General features: G+C 35.4%; 2 protein-coding genes across 2 annotated transcripts in view; one reads left to right on the top strand and one right to left on the bottom strand.

Moving 5' to 3' along the window:
• Nucleotides 1-1,513, top strand: part of NEB (nebulin) — a 191,668-nt gene extending 190,155 nt beyond the window's left edge. The window contains exon 149 of the mRNA XM_054723403.1: nt 736-1,513. Within this exon, the coding sequence (XP_054579378.1) occupies nt 736-909 (174 nt within the window). The 3' untranslated portion in view covers nt 910-1,513. The remainder of the gene's footprint in view (nt 1-735) is intronic.
• A 4,777-nt stretch (nt 1,514-6,290) lies between these two features.
• Nucleotides 6,291-24,409, bottom strand: part of RIF1 (replication timing regulatory factor 1) — a 65,727-nt gene continuing 47,608 nt past the window's right edge. Inside the window, exons 25-35 of the mRNA XM_028141239.2 lie at nt 23,682-23,801; nt 22,743-22,891; nt 22,305-22,385; nt 22,169-22,223; nt 18,217-21,468; nt 16,207-16,356; nt 15,833-15,910; nt 15,629-15,744; nt 14,719-14,872; nt 12,720-12,825; nt 6,291-12,240 (exon numbers count right to left, since the gene is read on the bottom strand). Of these exons, the coding sequence (XP_027997040.2) occupies nt 12,026-12,240; nt 12,720-12,825; nt 14,719-14,872; nt 15,629-15,744; nt 15,833-15,910; nt 16,207-16,356; nt 18,217-21,468; nt 22,169-22,223; nt 22,305-22,385; nt 22,743-22,891; nt 23,682-23,801 (4,476 nt within the window). The 3' untranslated portion in view covers nt 6,291-12,025. The remainder of the gene's footprint in view (nt 12,241-12,719; nt 12,826-14,718; nt 14,873-15,628; nt 15,745-15,832; nt 15,911-16,206; nt 16,357-18,216; nt 21,469-22,168; nt 22,224-22,304; nt 22,386-22,742; nt 22,892-23,681; nt 23,802-24,409) is intronic.

The raw sequence follows: 24,409 nt of genomic DNA, 5'->3' as shown, positions 1-24,409 counted from the left end.
TGCATATTACTGTTTTATTAGGTAGATAATATTCCATTGTATAGAAATACCACTTTTTAAAAAATTCATTCATCTTGGTGGGCATGAGTTGTTTCATTTCTTTGGCTGTTATAATGCTGTTGTGAATGAGTAAGTGTATACAAGTTATTGGATGGACATGTTTTTATTCCTCTTGGGTCTACACCCTGGGAGAATTGCTGGGTTATATGGGAACTCTATGTTTAACATGGGAAGAACTCCCAAAACTGTTTTCCAAAATGGCTGCACATTTTACATTCCCATCAGCAGTTTAGGAAGGTTCCAATTTCTCCACATCTTCCCCATCAACTGTTATTGTCTGTCTTTTTGCTCTTCACCATTTTGGTGTGTGAAAAGTGATATTTCATTCTTTTTGATTTGCAATTCCCTTATGACTAGTGATGTTGTGCATCTTTTCATGTGCTTATTGGTTCTTTGTATACTTTTTTAGGAGAATTCAGATCCTTTGCCCCCACCTTTGTGTGTGTGGTATTGAATTGTAGTTCTTTAGATATTTTGAATAGTGATCCCTTATCAGATACATGATTTGCAAATATTTTCTGCTAGTCTTTTTACTTCCTTGTTGGTGGTTGTACATTCTCTTTTGGGCAACTTAAGTTTATGGAGTAAGTTATAAGAGACCTTAAAATTGAGAGTTTGGGTTAATTGTTGCAAATCTAACATATCTCCCCCTTTTCTTTCCACTCTCACAAACAGAAAATCTTCCGCGCCATGTACGACTACATGGCTGCTGATGCTGATGAGGTGTCCTTCAAGGATGGAGATGCTATAGTGAATGTTCAAGCTATAGATGAAGGTTGGATGTATGGCACTGTGCAGAGGACCGGCAGGACCGGCATGCTCCCAGCCAACTATGTTGAAGCTATTTAGGCATTTCAAAGCATCATGCCTGCCTACAGGATCTACAACTCCTGCCGTCAGGATTTCAGTTTAGATTCTCCACTATTACCAAGTTCTCAAGCTGCCTAATGATTTTGTGTCCATATGATTTATTGTTGTACCATCTTTCAATTTGTTCATATATGAACCTAAACAATTCTCCAGTAGAAAAGTTAGCATGACTAATCTGTCCAATTATTAAACTGTTTTACTTTATTATCTTCTGGACTTGCACATAAGACAAAGGACAACATTAAATCCATATGTTCATTATTTTTTAAATTGCCACTATCAAACTTTCTTTGGGGTTTTAAAATCAAGTTTAATTTCAGAATAGACATTTTAAAAGTTTCTGCAATGTTATATTATTGCTGTATCAACCCATTTCTGCATTATGAAATGTTTAACATTATTTCTTTTCTAAAACAACGTGAACATGTATACGTTAAAGGGAAAATGGCAGAGATGTTCACCTTTTCCATGCTTACTGAATGCTGATGCTTTTATTTCTAATCCAGTTCTGAAGTTATAAGCTGATAGTCAATACAAACTGGTATAAGCTAGTAACTAATAAAATATATAATTCTGCAATAAATGCCACTGATGGAATGAGATTTATTATTTTTCAATCCTCACCCAAGGATTTTTTCCATTGATTTTTATAGCGAGTGAAAGGGAGAGGGAGAAACGGAGAAAAACACTGATGTGAGAGACACATCAATTGGTTGCCTCCCACAAGTCCCCGACAAGGGCCGGGAGCCTGCAACTGAGGTATGTGCACTTGACTGGAATCGAACCCAGGGCCCTTCAGTCCACAGGCCAATGCTCTATTCACTGAGCAAAACCGACTAGAGCAGCATTATTTATCTTTAATAGTTTTATGATGATCTACAAATGAACATTTCAATAAAACAAACATTTCACTAAAAAAATGTACTGTTAAAAATGCACAAGCATAGATTTTATCAAAACTCTATGCATACTTGTGTTCCACAAGTTTCCTTTACGGCTCAGCTTATAAAGTTTTAGAAACAGTGTTGGATCCAATCCTAACCTCGGGGATCTTTCTCTTCTGAATCCAGTGGGCTGGCTTTAGGTGACAAAGGTATTAAGAGGGCAAAAGGTGGAGTGCCAGCCAATGATGGCTTAATACTCAAGTTAGCAGAGTACCCTTTCTAAAAAAAATCTGTCCATGTTACTTTAGAGCTGTAGTTATACTGCTGCCCCATGAGGCATAATACAGTAGGTCCTCAGGTTACATTGGAGATCCGTTCCTACGGCGTCACATAAGGCGATTTTCGCCGTTAAGTCAGAACCCACTTGCATAAGCACCTACGTCACTCACATGGAGCACATACACAGCAGTAATGAAGTGAAACAGTAAAAAAAGTTTAAAAGAAAGATAACAACGCCTGACCTTTACCTGTGGTAAATAAATAATAAAGAATGGGCAATGGACCTAAATAGAATCTTTTCGATAGAAGACAGAAGGAAGGCCAAGAGGCATATGAAAACATGATCAAAGTCACTAATTATCCGAGAAATGCAAATCAAAATGACAATGCGGTACCATCTCACACCTGTCAGAATGGCTATCATCAACAAATCAACAAACGACAAGTGCTGGCGAGGATTCGGAGAAAAAGGAACCCTCGTGCACTGCTGGTGGGAATGCAGACTGGTGCAGCCACTGTGGAGAACAGTATGGAGTTTCCTCAAAAAAACTAAAAATGGAACTCTCATTTGACCCAGTAATCCCACTTCTAGGAATACATCCTAAGAAACTAGAAACACCAATCAGAAAGAATAAATATGCACCCCTATGTTCAGAGCAGCACAATTCACCATAGCTAAGATTTGGAAACAGCCTAGGTGCTCGTCAGCAGATGAGTGGATCAGAAAACTGTGGTACATCTACACAATGGAATACTAGGCTGCCATAAAAAAGAAGGAATGCTCACCATTTGCAGCAGCATGGATGACCTGGAGAGCATTATGTTAAGTGAAATAAACCAGGCAATGAAAGAAAAATACCACATGATCTCTCTCATTTATGGAAAATAAAGAACATCATAACCTGATGAACAAAAAGATAGACACAGAGGCAGTAAAGCACTGAACAGACTGTCAAATTACAGTGGGAAGGCTGGGGAGTGTTGGTGAGGGGGGGAAGGAGATCAACCTAAGGACTTGTATGCATGCATATAAGCACAATCAATGGACACAAGACACTGGGGGGTGGGGTGGGTAGGATGAGGACATGTGACAGGGGTTAGGGGAGGCTGGGGGAAGGTCTATGGGGGGGGGGAAAGGAGCTATATGTACTACTTTAAACAATAAAATTAAATTAAAAAATAAACATAAAGCACATGTCATACGTCGAAATGATGGAACTTTTTTTTTTTTAATAAATGGCAGATGGCAACGTAACCACGAAACGACGTATGTCGAGTCCAACATAACCCGAGGACTGCCTGTAGTAAGAAGCCAGGAAAATTCCTTGGCAAACGGGACACTGAGACAGCTGATTTAAATTGGCCTCACCAGTACTCTGACTCACCTGCTTCCTTCTCCCTTGCATGACCCCTCTCTTAAGCATTAAGCCCTCAGGCACATGAGGTTCTGATCAGCATCCAATAATCTTAGGAACAAAGCCTCAGGTCTGTTGATCACAGAGACAGAGTTTTGGTCAAATTAGGGGTACCATCTAGGTGTCAGCTGTGCTTCAGTTCCAGGCCCAGAAAAGCAGCAAAACCAGATGAAGCAACATCATGACTGACAGCAGGACCAGATGCAATGACCAATGACCCCCTACCTTAGCAATGACCAATCAGTAGAGACCATGATCCTAACCATGTTTCTCCCCCTCTTTTTAATAGAGGGAGAGAAACATTGATGTCAGAGAGACACATCAATTGGATGCCTTCCCTTACGTGCCCAACTAGGGATTGAACCTACAATCTATCAGGCGTCCTCAAACTACGGCCCGAGGGCCACATGCGGGTGTTTTTGCCATTTTGTTTTTTTTACTTCAAAATAAGGTATGTGCAGTGTGCATAGGAATTTGTTCAGTTTTTTTAAAACTATAGTCCAGCCCTCCAACGGTCTGAGGGACAGTGAACTGGCCCCCCGTTTAAAAAGTTTGAGGACCCCTAACTAGGTAATGTGTCCTGACTGGGAATCAAACCCCAACCTTTCTATAAAAGGGACGATACTCAAATTGAGCCTCTCTGGCCAGGGCTACACTCTCATTTTGATGAATTGGTCTATTAAAGGACACCCCTGGAAAGCTGATGAATATTCTGTTGAGATCCTTCCCTGAGACCTCCTAAAATTCCTCCTTTAGTAAACAGATAAAAACCTTTAAGACAAAGGACCCAAGGTGAACTCTCTCTCTAGAGCTCGCCTGTGCCTTCTTCAGGCATGTATCTCTGCTTTCTTTTTCCTAAGCTCTAAGGGACACACAATTCTTGCAACCAGGGGAGTGGTGGGCAGCAGCAGCTCATCCCAGGCTAATCCTCTGAACCTGTTTCCAAGAACCCTTCTTTTGCTGTTGTAACTTATTTCCTGAGTCTACACAGTCCAGCGGGCTCACTACTTCTGCCTCTGACTTTCTAAAAGGCCAAGGCAGTTCTCTGAGCGGCCTGCTCAAATCTCCTCTTAGAGTGCACTCTCCCTTTGCATGCTAAATCAACTTCTTCTAGCACTGGAGTTCGTGGCTCAGAATTCTTTTTTTAGAACTCAAGAACCAAGAACCGACATTGCTGGGAGGTGCGCAGACGCTGCTAGGACTCTGGGCAGTCCACCGTGACAGTCGCATAGGCCTCCGCTGTCCCCAGCCTCCTGCGGCATCTGGGATTCGTCCAGGGCCATGGCTCAGCATGCAGAGCCTGCACCCGCTAGATTTAGATGGTGGGCCAGCCTATGGGCATCACAGTGGTGTAGTGTCCACAGACTTCTTAATGTGTCTGAGACTCAGGGAGTACACTAGCGAAGAGTGCCCACAGTTGCGAATGATCTGCGACTACACCTGTTTGGTAGGCACTGTGCGAGACGCTGGGGTTTGAGTGATGAACAAGAGACAGTTGTTGTCCTGATTAAACTTATAGACCCTAGAAAAAGGCAGACCATTCCTAAGCAGCCTAGTGGTGGAGAGAGCCACTCTCCCCATGCCAAGTCTTCAATCTTCACTTAAACTGGGTTAAAAATCCAGGTTAAGCTGGGCAAAAATCCCATTGTACACTAGTTTTCCCCTAAATTTGGGGAACATCCAATATGCTCAGTTACAATACGTTTTAGTTTTCAAATTTCCCATTCACTTCGAAGAGCTGCCCAAGCACTTTATAGTTGCTATACAAAGAAAAAACAGACATAACATTTATCTAATTTGTTTTTTAAAAGCTTCAATTAAAAAATTTTAACATATACAAAGGTTGAGAATTCTACGCTACCCATCTCCTAGCCTCGTTATCAACTCAGGGTTAATTTAATCTTGTTCTCTTTCCCCACCAATGCTTTCCTCCCACTACCTTGTGCGATTCCTAATAATCACATTTTCTAAAAATTAAACCGCAATTGACACACCTTAAAACACTACCTAATGTTCAACATTCCTCTTCATTCCACTTTGTAGCCATCTGTTAGGGGCCCCATTTTTGTCAGTGCATTGACACTGGAGAAGTCCTTTGTGTGACTAGAAATTCATGTCATATTCAAAAGGTTATAATGGAGATAATGTGCTCCCCGGTACTACTCAATGCCACTCTCTTGTGAAATGTTATGGGTTTTTGCCATCCCCTCCCCGCCCTCTCCCCCACCCCCAACCTCAGAATATGACCTTGTCAATAGGGTAATTGCAGATTAGTTAGGATGAGATCCTAAGGGTAGGCCTTGATTCAATGGAACTGGTGCCTTTCTAAGGGGGAAATTTGGACAAGTAGACAAACACATAGGGAGAACATCATGTGGAGATGAGAGCAGAGCTTGGGGCGATACTTCTATATGCCAGGAGAGCCAAGAAGTGCCAACAAACCACCAGAAGCTAGGACACAGAGGCATGGAACAGTTTCCACACAGCCTTAAAGGACACTTTATCTCAGAGTCTAGAACTAAGGCAGCAAATTTGCTGTTTAAGCCACTGTCTGTGGTTGTTATAGCAACCATAATAAACTAATGTTATCCTTCAACATCACCAAGTCCATTTCTTTTTTAAAAAAATTTTAAAAATATGGATTAAAAAGTGTGTGGAACTCATAAAACAGAAAACCTATAGTTAAAAATAGGCCATAAAAGGAGGCAAAAGTGAATGGTTCATTTGTAGAGGAATACAATGTTCTTCAATTCAGGTCTCATTAAAATAATAAATAAAAACCCCAAACCAAACAAACAAGTACCATTATGGTTTAGTTTTCATACTTTTATTTCAGATTAAAGTGCATTTCTTTAAAATGTTTCAATGTCCAGTTTCAATTGGCAAGTGATAACAACTCAGTAGGTCATGAAAATTTTTACTGTGAATCATAAGGTTTTTTTCCCTCCCTCAATCCAGTCTTGAACCTGAAAATATACTATTAGTATAGGTCCAGCTGTGGCAAACATTGTATAAAGCATTACACAGATAAAACTGACTACACCCTTATTTCCGATCTACTAATGGAGTTAACTGAGGAATGAACAGGTACTTCTATGAGGATTCAACTTAAGTCATTTAACTTACCAAATATAAATACTTTCTGAATGCAAAACTAAGCTCTCTTAGAAAGTTTATCAAGTCATCAGAACAAAAATATTATGGGGCTAATAAATGTCTGATTTGACTTCTCTTGTCTTTCTCTAAGCGCGTATTAGTCAAGTCTATCCACAGGAGGTAGTTTGAAAGCAATGCAATTACTCAGAAAGCAAACTGTGACTTAACCATTAGTGCCAGATGCCTTCCTCTGACGCTTCATGGTTCCTTAATATCCATGGCAAACATATTAACTATATTTTAAGATTAAAGAAAGAAAAAAAATGTTCCTTAAAAGTACTAGTATCTTCTAGAATATGTGTACTTGCACAATAGTAAGAAAACATAAATGGAATAGGGGAACCCATTTTATAAAGTAAAACCTAAATAACAGCAACAGGATTAAGAAATTAAGGAAGCTAGATCCTCCTCCCACCAGCTAGAAGCAAATAACCAAACTGACTACATGCCATGTGTGAACAAAAACAAAACTACCCTTTGTAACAGGAATCTGTAAAATCTACATCAAGGCCAGGCAGTTAAAGCTAGGTAATACAGGTCAGTCTGTCAGACCACTCAACTCTGCTGCTGTAGCTGGAAGGCCACCAAAGATAATATATAAAAACATAGCTGTATCCCAATAAAATCTGTATTCCTGTCATGTCTTATAGACACTGAATATTAACTTCATATATTTTCAAATGTCAAAATATTCTTTTTTTCAACCATTTAGAAAATGTAAAAACCATTCTTCGCTCATAGAATTTATACAAAAACAGGTGTCCAGCTGTAGTTTATCATCCCCTGATCTATAAAAACATACTAGTTAAGACTGCCATCTTTGTCCTTATATTCAAAACTGATTGTGTTCTTAATTCCATTTTTCTATTACAAAGTTCCCGTTCTATAAAAATAAAAATTCTTTTGAGTATTGTTATTCAATTAACTATGAAAATAACTGCTACACTATATTCATTTTCAGTTCCATGACACTATTTTGAAGGTCAGCTTTCTAGTTACATGCATTTTATCTATTTAAGAAATAATGCTGCCTCTTGTTGGAAATTTTATCACTTATCAGTGCATCAATCTCTATCAACATATAAACCTGCTGTCTAATAAGCACAGTTTTACCCACAATTACAAATCAGTACACCGTGGCCTAAAGATAATGCTTCCTCTGCTATGAAGACAAAAGTTAGGTTGTTTATTTTTCTTCTCTGTGACCTTCATTTAAAATACTGCCTTCAAACTTATACTCAGGTAAAAGAAAAAAAAAAAGATTATCTTCCATTCTAATAGTATATTTCAGGGGAGTAAGCATTTATACAGCTTGACAATTCATGTTCGGTTTTAATTGTTCTTTGAAGGGTTTGTCATGTCAAGAAAAAATGATAAGACCACACTGTAAAATTTAGCATTATATTCCAGAGAACTGCATAAATACTCAATTCTGTTAAGACTACTGTTCCATTAAATATCTATACATCTTCAAATCCAAATGACTCAGATTTTAATGTATACTTTCAAAAGCAATATACAAAGCCTGGCATATAATAAATATATTAGTTGGGCCATTACAAGCCACAAAGCCCAGATTTGTTTCATAGATCAAGAGGTCAGTAAATTTTGATAAAACAATTTAGTAAGTACATCACTTAACTTCTAGCTACCTTTTCTTAAATGCTTTGGATGAGGGTAGCTCTTACCAAAAAAAGAGTACTTAAATATGTGAGAGAAATACAGTGTCTTAACAGAATGCCAAGAAACACTCATGTTTAGAGAATACAATTATTCAACTCTGTCTTTCAAACTCTATTTTGCAATTTTCAACCGTGTACCTTAAAAAAGACACCAGACGTCTTCAGTACAATGTCAAGACAGAGCTGTCACATTGCTAACTTCACTGCCATTTAACCTTTGGGGTGGTCTATTTTCAATGTTTATAAATAAAATAATGAAGTCCCGTAACTTAGAAGGCAAGATTCATTTAGAAACTAAATGCCATCTCTAATATTTTAAAATTTACTTTAATATTTTTTAAAAATCAGAACATAATCCAAGACTCATTGTCCAAACTGCTTAATAAGATTTTTATCTGCCTATTTAAAAATATAAATCTTCCACATTAACAAGGCTCCAAATGTGGCAAAATACTACCTTAAACTTTCTTTGCCATTTGAACTTTAATTTGAAGTGTTCTATCTCCAATTCATAAATTTGAAAGTTACTTTTAAAAAAAGACTAGCTTTTATTTTTTGTGACAATAACTATAAGGACTTAAATCATTTTGGGCTATCCAAAACTCACAGCTTGAAGCTTCTTCAGCCTCGCTAGGACAAGTGCAGTCCACAGACATCACTATTTAGTATGTCATGTGGAAGTTTTTGAGAAATCAAGGATTGTGCCCCACCACAGACGTACTGACAAAATCTGCATTTTCACACATACATGCAAATTTGAGAAACACTGTTAAAAGTCAAAACTTCCACTGTTTGTATACAAAGTACAAGACCTTTCTAAAGACTTGAGAATAAATTGGACATGGGTTGTACTAATGATGAGTTAACAGTTTTTCCCCTACTCACTCAAGTCTTCATCTAATAATGTTAACAACTGATCTCCCTATAAATTGATAAGAATAATTCTTACTGAATTATCAAGCCAAAGTTGGAAGACATGGCATTAAGGGGAAACATGACCCGGCCCTCTCTTAACTCCTGTTCAAGTTCAACTAAGCCAGTGTTTTAAACAGTTATTTAAATTTTTTCATTCCTTGTTACCCTTTTTAAAAAATTCTACTTGTATACTTTACACACACATCCCATTTGCCCCTAACAACTTTGTTTCTTGCCCTGCCACTTTTATTTTAGGCTATATATAATCTCACTTGCTTTGCAGTCATATGATTCTTATACATAAAAAGAACTACCATGCTCTTATTGTTCAGATTTAAGTCTTATTTTTTACATTATCAAACAGCATCATCACTAAACTTGACTCAGCCTTTACTATACAGAATTAAAGCAAAAGCCGTACACCATTCAACAATGGCTTCCAAACTTGTTCAAACAGCAGAGCACCTTTAATGGGCTCACTCAAATATTGAAAATTTAAATCCACTATGAAATCCATTTTGGAACATAAAAAATCTTACTATGCTTCTGAATGCACCTCGGTCCTTTTAGTAAATGCAAAATAAATTACATTTGAGTATTACTGTCATGTTTTATTAACCATTAGAAAATATTTGAAAAAGCTGAGTTAACTTTAATAATGAAGCCACACAATGGAGTTAATTAAGGAACATTAATGCATTTTTCTACTCGGGAAAATTTGCAGAAAATTTTAAGGCAAGAATATTGTAAGCATGGTTCCTCAGAGATAAACTTGTAACTATATCAACAATGATGACTTAGCAAATTAATCTTTGCCCTCAAATATTTTAAAACATATCCTTGTTGAATCACAAATGTTATAAATTAATACCTATGCTAGTATCAAATTCAGTGACTTAAGTGAATGGTAATCATTTTGGTCCCATTTTCTGCTATACTGTTCACTTTCCCAAGAATTTCATTCCACCATCAAGTTTTTAGTTCACACAAACATTAAAATATGTAGTCAGGAAATGAGGTAATTTTGACTCATTTGAAACACACATACACAACTGTCCACTAAAAAGTATATGCCTCTTTACTGTCAAATAATATTTGGGAAATGATAGACAATATAAAAATATTCTTATATTTCATGTTATTTCTTCAAGCTACAATCCTCAATTCAATGCCCCCAGAATTTCTTTTAAAACCATCCTTGGTATAAAAATTTCAAACTTAGACCCCAAAATATTTGTAATGACCATGGATTTACAATTACAAAAGACACTATTTTTTTTTTTTTGTGGCTGACTGGTGGCCCCCTTCTGAATATAGAAGCGAATTAAGACAAACATTAAATTTCCAAAATATGAAGAATGTGTGCCTTTTTAAGTAGGGGTTAGTTCTGAATAAAGCGGGAAACTGATCGCTCACTCATTCTATTCAGAGAACAAATGAGATACTCTCATTACGAAAAAAACAAACAAACAATAGGGAAGTCAGGCACTAATATTAGTCAATACAATTCACAAATGTTTTAACTATATACACCCTATTTTTTGAAAAGTAGGCAAAACACACATATTTCAAAAAAATAGTTTAAAATTTCTTCCAAGTTTGCTTTAGGTGCAGGTGAAAAGAGCAGATAAACTAAATTTCTTCTAGTCCAAGTTGTAATGAAAATACTCTAACTCTATTAAAAAGAAATATAATGAGGCATGCTTTCTAGTGGCTGATACCCTCTTCCAAAAGACAAAAAAAAAGTATAGATATGAATAGTAAAACTGTCATGTAACACTTTCTCATTTCTATTAATTTTACTCACTTTGGTTAAGAAAATAAACTTATGTTTTAACTGAGACTATTTACTAAGTACAAAACTATTTGCTGTTTCATTTGTAAATACAGAATCCTACAAACATCTGCAGCAAGTCCACAAAGCACTTCTATTGTCCATACTGATATCTCAGTATTTAATATATACAAAATATTTTCTATTACACAAAAGTATTCACAAGAAGCTTCAGAAAAACACGCAATTAACGAAAGCTGAAATTTATAAATTAAAAACATTGTAATCTATACATAATGTACAAGTAGTCGTGCATTTTAAAATGAATACTATATCCCCACAAAAAGTAAATATTCACAGGCAAATGCTGTTGTACAAATATTTGCTAATGCAAATAAATGAATGGTGTGCATTTTAGTAAAGTCTGCTTTAATACTTTAACCCAAAACCTGAAACTTTTGGTTTTTCTTAAAAGTTGTCCATAGTTAAAATCAGTGAAAAACATTCTAATTCTTTTACATCGCACATATAGTATATTTTACCAAGACCAAATTTCTTAAACCTTAGGCACAACAAATATAATTTTTTTAAAAAATCAAGTATAAACACCTTTTATCAGTTCAGCAAAAAATCCAAATAAGAAATTTCAATTTTACTTCAAATAAGATATTTTTCATAAAATGTTTAATCAGAATATGCATGAGTTTAAGTGAAATGTCTGCTTGTTTCTAGTTTTTGCTTTCACATTTAAGTAAATTTAAAATTTTGGAAAAATTATGCATAGCAGCCAATAAAATACGTAATATCAAAAAAATCATCTTACATAATGAACTTACAAAATTGAACTTACATAAGTCATTGCCCTTCAGGTTCTGAAATGTTACCAATTTTGAAAACATTCAGTCTGAAATTGTGCCATATTTCAGAACTTATTTTATGAAATAACAAACTCAGTGAAAATTTTAAAAGTTTCAACTTTGTCTTAAAATACTAAACGGAATTATCATGAGCTGGTGATCTCCAACGTGACTGCAGATTTTTTATTATAGAGTTTGCCATGCTACCAAGTTTCTCGTGCATTTCAAATAGTTGGCTTCCTGAATAATTATGGAGATCCTCTGAATCCAGCTGAAGAGCAAGTGCACTGACCTGTGCCACAAGATTTTTAGACAATGGAGTTTCTAAAGCAACAGGATCAACTAAATCTAAAAAAAGAGGAAAAAAGAACAATTAGATGTATTTCAGGTAAAACATAAGTTATATATATTGCCTCTCAAGTTAATATAAAGTCTAAGTGCCTAGGTTTGAATATTGAAAATGCAGGCTGAAGTATGTAACCATGTTCCTCAAAAGAACAGGCAACAGGAAAATCTAACATAGCTTATTCTTTGCCATTAAAGAAATCTCTACACTTACTTCATTTTCATTAAAAGTATGACCAGAACACAACGTTTAGTTCATATCCTTATTGGAGTAGAGTTGACAATTACAGAAAAGCAACTGAATATACAGGGCCCATGGACCACAGTAAAACAATTATTTTTTCATGTACTTGGCAACTAGCTCAAAATAAAAACTTGTGTAATTCACAGGCATGGTCAAATTAAAGCTAACAGCATAACAAAACAATTCAAGAAAGTCAATTGATCTATAAATAAAGTTGTCCTACTTTGCTAAAATATACCTGAGGCAAGTCCTTCTTCATCAGCAGACAGAGGTTTTTCTGTTCCATTTATTGTTTTTTCAGAAATATCAAAAACTGGAATTTCTTCTAGTCCACGAGACTTCACCTTGATTAAACATTTAGGTCAGTAAAAAAACAAAACAAACAAAGGGAAATTTACTCTTAATAGGACTAACAACAGTACTAACAGCAGAACAGAATCTGACAGCTCATCACGTGATTACTAGCTTAGCTAATATTGCTAAGAAACTATGTTCTAATAACACACCAAAAAAACTATAAATGAAGCTTTGAAAATATTATGCACAGTGAAAGTCAGTCACAAAAGACCACAGGTTTATATGACCCCAATTTTATGAAATGTCTATAACAGGCAAATCTACTGAGAAAAAAGATTAGTAGTTGCTATGGGGTTGCGCATGCAGAGTGACTGCTAATAAGATGTGTGTTTTTTCTGGAGTGATAAAAATGTTCTAAAATTAAGACAGAAGTTGTGATTGTATAAGTTTGTAAATATACTAAAAACAAACACACACACAAATCACTGAAGTGTGTATGTGTGTGTGGGGGGTAGCAGTGAATTTTATGGTATGTGGATGTCTCAATAAAGCAGTTTTTAAAAAATTATATAATGCTTCAGAGACAATTCTCAGGGCCATGGACAACAGAAAATACTTAAGAAACTAAATTTTTGATCTATAAGACTAAAAATTACTAATAAAGTATTTGGGTTTTTCAAAACTAACAAATGTGTTTAAAAATCACAACACAAATTAATGCTAATTCTAGGACTTTCACCAGTAGTTAGCAAACTCTAGTCTCAAAGATTCAAATCTAGAATGCTGGTTTTCATCTTTAACAGATCCTATTTTCCATTCACTCACAATTCTGAATGTCAATGTATATTTAAAGCATCTCTGAATGGGTTTTAGAAGTCTATGAACCTTTCTGAAATAACATAAAATTTTCCATATATTTTTATAGGGGGAAAAATATTGGCTTTCATCAGAAACTCTGAAAATATCCATGACCCACAATGTTTATGTGTAAAAAGGTTGGGTATCAAAATCAAAATACTGTTAAACTAAAAACTGCAAGATTTTTATAAACGTTTTGATAGATTTTAACATCTAGGTTTTAAGAATTGCAGCCATGGAATTCAATAGCCAGTTTTGTATAAATGAAAGAGAGAAGATGGTAGGAGAACAGAATTCAAAGAATTGAGAGGTACATTGCATAAGAACAGTTCAAAATAAATGCGAAAAACTTCTCCGTGGAATTATAATGTGATCTTTTAAGTTACTCCTGAGGGAAGGGAAGAAAAGGCATCATGAAATGCGTGTACAGTTTAAGCACAAACTGTGTAACTGTATTACTAGATCATTTACAGTTATGTACTACTTAATGACAGGGATATAATCTGAGAAATGCATTAGGCAAATTTTGTCATTGTGAGAATATCATAGTGTACTCACACAAACTTACATGGCATAGCCTATAACATAAATGGCTATATGGTATATTCTATTGCTTCTAGGCTACAGCATGTTACTGCACAGAAAAATGAGATTAAATCAAGTAAAATGATGCAATCAAGTAAACGTAGTTAGGAGGCTGCTGATGGGGTAACATGGCAAACTTTCACAGCAAACCTTTTTTTACCTAAGTAGAAAGAGTACATTCTAAATAACAACAAAGTTTATTAAATATGTAAACCAGCAACACAGTCATTCATATTATCAAGTATTATGTGCTGTACACATAATCATATGTGTTACGTTTTTATGACTGGCAGCGCAGTGCATTTGTTCACACCAGCATTATGACAAACACGAGTAATGCATTTACACTATGACATCAATAGGCGATAGGAATTTTCAGTTCCACTATTATCTTATCAAACCACTGATGTATATGCAGTCTGTTTTTGACCAAAAGATTGGTATGTGGCACAGGGTTGTGTTTATACGTGCTTTATAACTGACATCTAAGTTTTTACCTGTTGCTCATGATATACTCTGAGAGCCTTTTTTACATTGGACACTTTTGGAGAACGGATAGGAAGAGTTTTAATTTCAGATGCTGTAAGAGTACTCAAATCACCAATTGTTCTTATATTCTTGGCTCTAATGAGTTGTCCCAGTCCTCTTGCCCTGAACAGACAATAAAAAAAGGTAGAACATTATTATATAGTTTTATATTTACTCTACTTGTGAGAGTCTATCCAGGTGAATTTCCTAATTTAAGTTCAACCATACTGAATTTATATATGCCCACCTAACCTACTGTGAAGACAGACACTGAACATATAACCTATAATAATAAAAAAGTAAAATGCTAATTAGATCAGATGTCCTTCCAGATGAAGCCAGGGCTGCAAGGGAAGCCCATGTCCTGGGTGCTAGAGGGAAGCCAGTGCTGGCAGCTGGGGGAAGGAAGGCCTACTCTTGCATGAATTTCATGCGTCAGGTCTCTAGTTTAAAACATAAAATTTTAGTCTGATGTGTATGCCTGGTTTAAGCAATAGTATTGGAATCAGACTAAGCCTAATGTGTGGTTCATGCTTTACTAACTTAATGACTGACTTTGATGGATTAACCTTTGTAAAGTTCATCTTATAAAGTGGAAATAACACTACTCTTATAGGGTTTATGATTAAATAAGATAATGTATATAAAGAGTTCAGCATGGCACCTGGAAAATAAGCATACAATTATCTTAGCCACTGTGACAAATGCTTCTCTTATTGTCCTTTCTGACCGATCTTCCCAGCTGAATTTTTATTTCTGAAATATGTATAAAGGTGCATATAAAAGCAATTCTAAATATGAGGACTTTGATAATTTAAATAGTCCTCTTAAATAAGGGGCAACTTTAAGAATAAGCCAGAAGCCTAAATAATTACTTACCACATGTTTGAAGTAATCTGAGGTAAAATAATATCAACTGGTGCCATACAGTTTACCAAAGCTGGGTAAACACTTTCTGTTGGGCATGGTATGGATTCTTTAGCCATTTCTGTAATCTTAGAATAAATTTCAAAAACAGTTAAATAGACATCACCTCACTAAACATGAAAAAAAAAGTTGCATGAAAACTAAAGCACTTCTTACTAAACATTTCTTTGAGCTCTTAAATTTAGGGCTACGTGATCCTGGGAACAGAAATCCTTTGCTTGAAGTGGTATTATGCTAGATAGAAGGAGAGAAAAAAAAACTCAGAACCCTAGATAACTATAAATTTACAACTCTACTTTAACAATTTAGAATATAGTAATTTCTTAATACTTCCAGAAAATCTAAAATGTAATAAACTACATAATCAATTACTTGCTGGATCATCACTGCCTTTTATAACCTGTTCATGTCAAGTGGCAGAAAAAGAATATATCCAAACCAAACAAGTTTTGTCCTTAGTTAATTTTAAGACAAACTACACAATGCCATTCTGTCTGCATACATACGTTATTTTAAAGCCTACAGCTTACCTTAGATTGTGCAGTAGGTGAAGTTTTAACAGTTTTTAACACTATGGGAGAACTACTTGAAGAATGGGCCCTAACAAGAGAACATCGCCTATCAATGTCATCTGCCAATCCTGCTTGATATATTGGATCTGCAAAGGAGACTCGGCGAACCTAAAAACACAGGTCATGTTTTTATTTAACAAAATTAAAGTTTTAAAAAATAACACCATAAATTCTCATTATAAGGTTACCCAAAAATAGAGTGTGGGTTTAGAAGCTTAAATCATTTCACTAGAAACCAAGAGTATGTATATAGGTGTAGTTTTTCCTAATGACTTGCTTTCACAAATAGCACAGGTCATTCCAATGATCTATGTTCTATAGCAACAAAGATTGAAACAGACACAGTAGCAGAAACTTAATGAAAGTGCATGTGGCAATAGAAATTGCATAATCCAATACTACTAACTCTATGGGTTTAACTATTAACTACAATGACTGTAAAGAACAAGTTAAAGAGTTTGACATAGTACCAACTAGCCTCTGGTATATCTTACTTAGATTGATTCTGTTCTAAACTTTGAGGGTACCAGATTCATAGCAATTGGGTAGCAATTTTTTTTCTTAGCTCTAGCTTGAAGTCTCTTCTAAACTTACAATATGTTCACTCAATCAGCTAGCTGACATAAATACACAACAGAGCACTTACATTTTTAAATATGTACATAAATGTTCCCTAGTTTTAATTCAAAAAGTGGCAAGATTCTGTACATATCGGCTATAAAAAACTACACTATGCTGTTGCCTAAATAAAACTGAAATACGAGATACTATCAAACAAAATATAACTAATTTGTATTAACAATGTATAGCATACTGGAGAACCAAAAATCAAATCCTTGCTTTAATGATCAATTAACGCCAAAGGAGGTAAGAATATACAATGGGGTAAAAGACAGTCTTTTCAGTAAGTGGTGCTGGGAAAACTGGACAGGTACAAGGAAAAAAATGAAATTGGAACACTTTGTTACACCACTTACAAAAATAAACTCAAAATGGATTCAAGAGCCCTAGCCAGTTTGGCTCAATGGATAGAGTGTTGGCCTGTGGACTGAAGGGTCCTGAATTAGATTCCTGGACAGGGCACATGCCCGGGTTGTGGGCTCAATCCCCAGTAGGGGGCGTGCAGGAGGCAGCCGATCAGTGGTTCTCTCTCATCATTGATGTTTCTATCTCTCTCCTCCTTCCTCTCTGAAATCAATAAAAAAATATATATATATTTTTAAATGGATTAAAGATTTAAATGTAAGACCTGAGACCAAAAACTCCTAGAAGAAACTATGTGACGATAAGCTCTGTGACATCAGTCTTAGCATAATCTTTTGGGTTATAACTCTTTGGAAAGAGCAACAATAGCAAAACTAATTAAATAGGACTACATTAAACTGAAAAGTTTCTGCACCAAGAAAGAAAACACTAGCAAAATGAAAAGACCTACTAAATGGGAGAAGTTATTCACAAATGATACTTCTGATAAGGGGTCTATATACAAAATATGTAAAGGAACTCATACCATATAACACAAATAAAAACCCCACCAATAATCTAATTAAAAATAGGCAGAGTACCTGAATAGATATTTCTCCAGAGATCATACAGATGGCCAACAGACACGTAAGATACTCAACATTACTAATGACCAGGGAAATGCAAATCAAAACCACAGGAACGTACTACCTCACACCGGTCAGAATGACAACCACAAAAAAATTGACAAATAAGTCAATGGTAGTGGTGTTGGTGGTGGGGGATGTGGAGGAGGAGGAACTCTCATAAAGCTGTTGGTAGGATTGTAAATTGGTGCAGCCACTATGGGTATCAGTATGGAGTCCTCAAAAAATTAAAAATAGAGCTTCCATATATCCAGCAATTCCACCTGAGTATCTGAAGAAAACAAAACACTAATACGAAAAGACATATGCAAAAATATTCCATTTAAACATGAGCCAAGATTCAGCCTTAAACCCCTACCTTGTGAACAGGTGGTGAGATCTCATCTTCTTGAGGTCTTTTTAGTCCTCTTTTTAAAATGCTACTGGATGGAGAAGCCAAAGGAGACCAGATACAGCGAGCTTGCATGCCACTAGGACTCTCAGTTGCTGACAGAAGTAAAGGATCAAATCCGCTTAATTTTTGAGGAGATGTATTATTGTCTTCTGTTATCAGTTCAGAGGTATCTCTTTCAGATACCAGAGATTGTGATGTTTCCTTCACTTTCTCTGAAGTATGGTGAACTTCCTGTAAAGTTTCACCATCATTTTCCACTTTCATTTGATTGTCATCTAATTTTACTTCTTCAGGTTTATTAAGTACAATGCTTGTTTCTGTTTTATTAGAGTTAACGTTTCCTTCTTCAGTGTTCACCTTAAGCGTGTTAGGGAAAATATTGCCAATTTCTATATTCAATCTGTTTGTTTCAGCTTCTATGGACTTTGATGCTTTGGTAATCAAGTCCTCATCCTCTATTTCACCGACATGGTCAGTTTCAGCCTTCACTTCACCAATTACTCTTTCTTCATAATTTTCCATTTCAGCATTCATTTCTTCAGATGAGCCTGGATCAGATTCACCATTTCCTCCATCTAGTCCACCAACTGCTGTTTGTTCAGAAACTTCTAACTGAGGTCTTACTTCTATAGGTGTGGTATTATCTGGATGACCAATAGCTGAATTAAATTCCTCAGTTACTGCTTCTTCAGCAATCAGTACTTTAGCTGCATCTGCTTCAGATTCATCACTTCTTATACTGTTTTTCTCTGTTGCCTCTTCCTCAAAAATACCAGTTTTGGCACTCTTTTGTTCAGAGAAGCTAGCTTCAGATTTATCACACTCTACATCCAATTCCATAGCTTCTATTTCTGGATTGAATTCTGCTTTTACTTTACATGCATCTGCTTCAACATTAACCATGTTCTCTGTACTTACTTCCATTTTTAGTATAGCCTCTGGCTTTTCTTCTTTGGTCTCCAAATTAGAACATTCCAGTGAAATATCTTTGGAATCACCTAAACATGGGCCAACAGTCTTACATTTTTTATTGGATGGCTCTTGGCTTTCAATCGAAATTGCTTCCTTAAAATCCGTATCACACATTTCTTCTTTAAAATTTACTATTTCAGAAGGAAGAGAGTCTTGAATATCCCTTTCTTTCAACTCAGTTTCAGGTACAATTAATGAATCAATAGTATCGTTCTCCTCCTTGAGACCCAAGTGAAAATTCACACTATGACACTCATCTGGAAGTTTAGCCTCAGGGTGAATATTAGCTGTAGTAGTCTCTGATATAGTTACAGGAGTTGGCACATCTATCTTTTTGGTTTCACTGACCTTTACATTGTAATCTTCTGTATTTGTCAACCCAAGGGGTGACTTTTCTTGAGGTTGTGACTTTTCTCCACAGCAATCACAACCCTTAGATCTCCTTACCCTCCTACTTCTCTTGTGTCGGCATTCAGGTGTTTGAAAAGTTTTTTCAGAAGGCAAAGAAATGTCTAATGTCCCTATTTTTGACCCTTCTTCCACATTGTTATTTTCTATGGAATCTCGCTTATGTAACCTCTTATTGGCATTTCTAGTCCTTAGATTTAATTCTGATACAGAATTTGAAAAGGAATCATCTGCACATTTGTTAGTTTTACTTTTTTCTTCATAAGTATTTGATATATCACAAACTAGCACTAAATCTGAAGATACTGTAGAATTTTGGAGAGCTACAGTATTATTTTCATCTTTGTTTTCACAAATCTGAGATTTTATATTTATGTCCACTTCGGAATTTGCTTTATGATCATGTGTCTGACTTTCAACTTGCAGACATTCCTGTTTTTCCATTTTCTCTTCTTGATCTTCAATGTCAACACTGTCACTGTTTTTGTTTTTCCATTTTCCAGATCTCTTCTTTCTAGAACTTTCCTCCTTTGCCTCAGAATTATCAGATTCAGAGTTTTCAATGCTGGAAAGTAAACCCTGGGATGCTCTCCTTGTTTGATACCGTGTCCGTCCCCTTACTTGTTTCTCAGAGGACTTATCTGCAATGTCCTGGCTAGCATCTCCCTCAGATTTACTATTCTCAAGGTCTGGCTTTCTTCTATTTTTTTCAATTTCAGTATTAGTGCTGGTTTCCCCTAAAGTCTTCTCATGTGAAGTATCTTTCTCAATTAAATTTTCCTGTACAGTTTGTTCAGAAATCAATTTTTGCTTAGGTAACGTATCATCTTTTACATGTAATGGATTTTTCTGAAGAGTCTTTTCTTCTTCCTTATGTCTTTCCTTTTTTTGAAGATTATTTTCTTTATCTTGGCTATCAGTGATAGGCTCTGCTATTTCTGAACGTCGCCTTAAAGAACGCCTAAGGGTTTTCTGATTTGGAGCTATTGGAACATGACTATCCTCATTTACCATTTGATCTGCTGGTATTATGGCTGGGGGTGTATTTTCTTTGGATTCCAAATTCGTTCCTAAGGTTTTTTCCTCTACAGTACTGTTTTCTAATAAAGCATTTACTGTTGTTGGTTTAAGCATTGTATCCTCATGTTTCACTGCAGATTCAGAGAGATGAGCCTGATTATCTAACACACATTCTGTTTGATTAAGCAAACCAGCTGGGTTATTTTCTAAGGCTACCATGCTATCAATAGATTCCTGAGTATTTTTTTTCTGATCAGATGTCATTAAGAGCTTAGAACTTTTATTCCCTGTTTGTTCAGCTCTACTTGACCTTAGGCCTGACCGCTTATTTCCATGCACTATTTTTTCAGAGTCAAATTTTGAAAGAGCCACTTCTCTTCTCTTTGCTTTTGGTGGAATATCTGTTTTAGCCATGCCCTCCTGACTATTTTTTACTGTAATAGCTGATGACATATTGTTCAAGGGGGATGGACTAAAAGGTCTATTTTCTGAACCATCAAACTTCTCCAAAGTAATAAAGGTTTGCCTTCGACTTGTAGGCTGTGAGGGTGTTCCAGAATTAGTGATATTAGAAACTGAGCTACTGCTACCATCAAAAGTGTTTTCTGCACTAGATGCACATTCATTTGAAATTTTCTTTGATGAAATTAAAGGGTTTTTTTTGGCATTATTATTACTGCTCAGTATTCCTGGATGGCTTTCCTCAATAGAACTACATTCATTATTTGAAAGAGAAGTCTTTTCAAGATGTTCTTCCATACCACACTTTCCCGTAACATCTTGTGTAATGACAATGTCACTCTTCGTTAGTTCCTCCTGCACAGAAATGTACATATATATAGATTAACCAGCATACAAGTCTGACTTTCTAGGGAAATTTTAGTGTAATGCCTTAGTAATTCAAAGGCAATCACTGACTTTTGATATTTTCTAATTACTCCAAAGGTGGTGGTAGATGCCCACTAACTTGTTTCTAATGATAAATCTATATATATAAAAGGCTAATACGCTAAGTGTCTGTTTGACTTTTCAACCGGTAGTTGTGACACGCACTGACCACCAGGGGGAAGAAGCTCAATGCACAGGCATGGAAACATGGAACAGACTGATGAATCTCAGAGGGAAAGGGGGTAGGGGGAAGGGCAGGAAGAGATTAACCAAAGATCTTATATGTATACTAGATGACCGGTGCACAGATTCTTGCACCAGTGGGGTCCCTCAGCCTGGCCTGCGGGGATTGGGCCGAATCCATGCATTGAGACCCCAACACCCCCCAAGGGGTCCTGGATTGCGAGAGGGCACAGGCCAAGCCAAGGGACCCCACTGGTGCATGAATCTGGTTTCTAGTATTCAATAAAGCCAAATACATTTAAACTCACCCACACCCACAAACGACGACTATAATTCTGCTAACATCTGCTAGTGAAAGTTAACAAACTAAACAGCACATCTTAAAATGAATACAAGAGACTCCATAATGAAAGAGTGATTTGAAAACCCCCCAAAATATGTATACCTTAAATGCCATCTTAGAATCTTCCTTCGATTTTTCAGCTAATCTAGGAATTTCCCTGAAATATACAAACAAACGTAAATTAGAGTAGTTAAGTAAAACTTTAAAAAACAGTTACTTCAGCGCCTTCCATACTTACATAGACTCTTCCTGACTATATTGAGAAAATAATGCATCTTGTGAAACATCCAGATTATTATACATGGCAGGAATATCACACCTGAAAAATATTTTGTAAGTTCAAAATCTTGATATTCCTACAATCAGAAAGTAAAGCCTACAATTCTACATCTAGTTCTTTTATTAACAATAAAAAAATCAAGGCTTAGATGCTTATTTTCAATGAAACCCTCTTCTTTATCTTTCCCTCCCGCACTACACCTCAATAAACAAACATTTGGCGCATTACTAGGGAGCTGTATACACTATGAAATGTAGTTACCTAGTGTATCTGTCCAGCATTAAAATACACTATAACATACACAGTATCTTAGTTCTAAAGACAAAGCTATAGTTTGGTGCATGAAATCTGAGTGTGACTGCAAAATACTCAATTCAAAATAAAAGGACTACAAACCTCTTTGTTTTGAGTACTTCTTTCTGATGTTCAGTTAGTATTCTTTCCTTTGCTTCTTTTCCTTCTGGAGGTATAAACACAAATTCAGTAGACTTTTCTTCTTCCAAAGGCATTCCACTCATTTTGGGGGATGAAGATTCTAGTTTGAACTATAAATTTTAAAAAAGTAAATATACATTTGAGTTGCCAAATTATTTTTCTAATACTTCAATAAATCTCTATTATAACACTAAGTTTTTTGATAATGAGTAGGAAGTTTTGAGTTAAAAAACCACACAACTACATTTCTTCTTAGTAACAATTAGTAAAATGTCCCTTTGATTCACTGTACCTCTAATACTCAGAAAATAAAAAAATTATTATATCTCTTTAAAAAGTAGGCAAGTGTGTGTTTACCAACAAAGCATGGGAAATGTTTTTCAGGACAACACATAGAAATCAATTTGTTCAACAGGAGAAGAGTATATTTACGGCTATCATGGTGAAGTATTAACTAGTCAAGTTCCAGCTGCCAAAATAATATGCCCTACATACCAATAATATAAATTGGTTAAATGGCAACTAGAGAGATATTTCGTTTTAGATTTGAGGTTAAAATAGATTTCTTACCTAGGCATTTTGTTTCTATTCAATAATATAAGTTCTACAATATTTTCCTCTTATGCTGTTACAGCTATTCAAATCTAGTTTCATTCCATCTCAAGAAGACTGCTACTTAATGGATGCAAAGTATTATGTTGATCTAACTTTACTAAGAAGGAATCATCTACTAAAGCTTCAAGACATCCATGTCATTCTAATATAGTCTTTCCAGACCAAACTCATATTCTGCAATCCCACTTTTAGTGTTTAACAGCTTTTTCTTCCAATTAGAAGTTGTGTATTTTCAACCTACATATACTTTAAAAGTTCTATGAAATAAATGTTGAAAGAACATACTTTGGCTGGTGACTTCATATTTTCTTTTGTAACCTTTGGTTGTGCCAAAAAAGAATCTCTTTTTCCACTTGATTTTCTTTCCATGCCACTTATCTTCATATTTAATTGTGAGTTTTCTGTCTGTTTTAGGACATATAAAACAATATCATTAAGTACAATATTTCTTTTAACGTTTTAAAATTTCCAGTGTAATGAATACTCATTAAATTTCTTTTGATTCAACTCTAGTAAAATCATGTCAATGAAAAGAAAGTCACTATTTCAGTTAACAGCAAATAGATTTTGTATATCCAACATACTCAATAGCTGTTTTGCACCACTTAATTTTATGAATTCTGAAAATGATATACTATAAAATACTGCAAAAATATATCAAGTATCCCTCCTACTACTATAGTTCTAAAAGAAAAACCAAAGCCATAAAACTTTAAGACATTAAATAAGCATGTTTGATAGAAAATATTAACTATCATGCCCCTCCCAACAGACTGTATGTTTTTCAAGCCAACTTACAATCAAAAAGTCTCAACAGTCTATTATTTTAGCTAAAAACAAAAACTAAAGAGTATTTGACCTTTTGTCTTTTATAGGTTCTAAACAAAAAATAACTAGACTATACTGTTATTGAATAAATAAGTTGTCTGAGGATCAAGTTGTCTAAGGATGTTCACTTCATGGGGTATATACATTATCCATGCCTTTACTCCTTAATCTTCAGATAGTCATCA

Source organism: Eptesicus fuscus, chromosome 11 (genome assembly GCF_027574615.1).
Source record: "Eptesicus fuscus isolate TK198812 chromosome 11, DD_ASM_mEF_20220401, whole genome shotgun sequence".
NCBI classification, from domain to species: Eukaryota; Metazoa; Chordata; class Mammalia; order Chiroptera; family Vespertilionidae; genus Eptesicus; species Eptesicus fuscus.
This window is presented reverse-complemented; position numbering and strand designations above follow the sequence as displayed.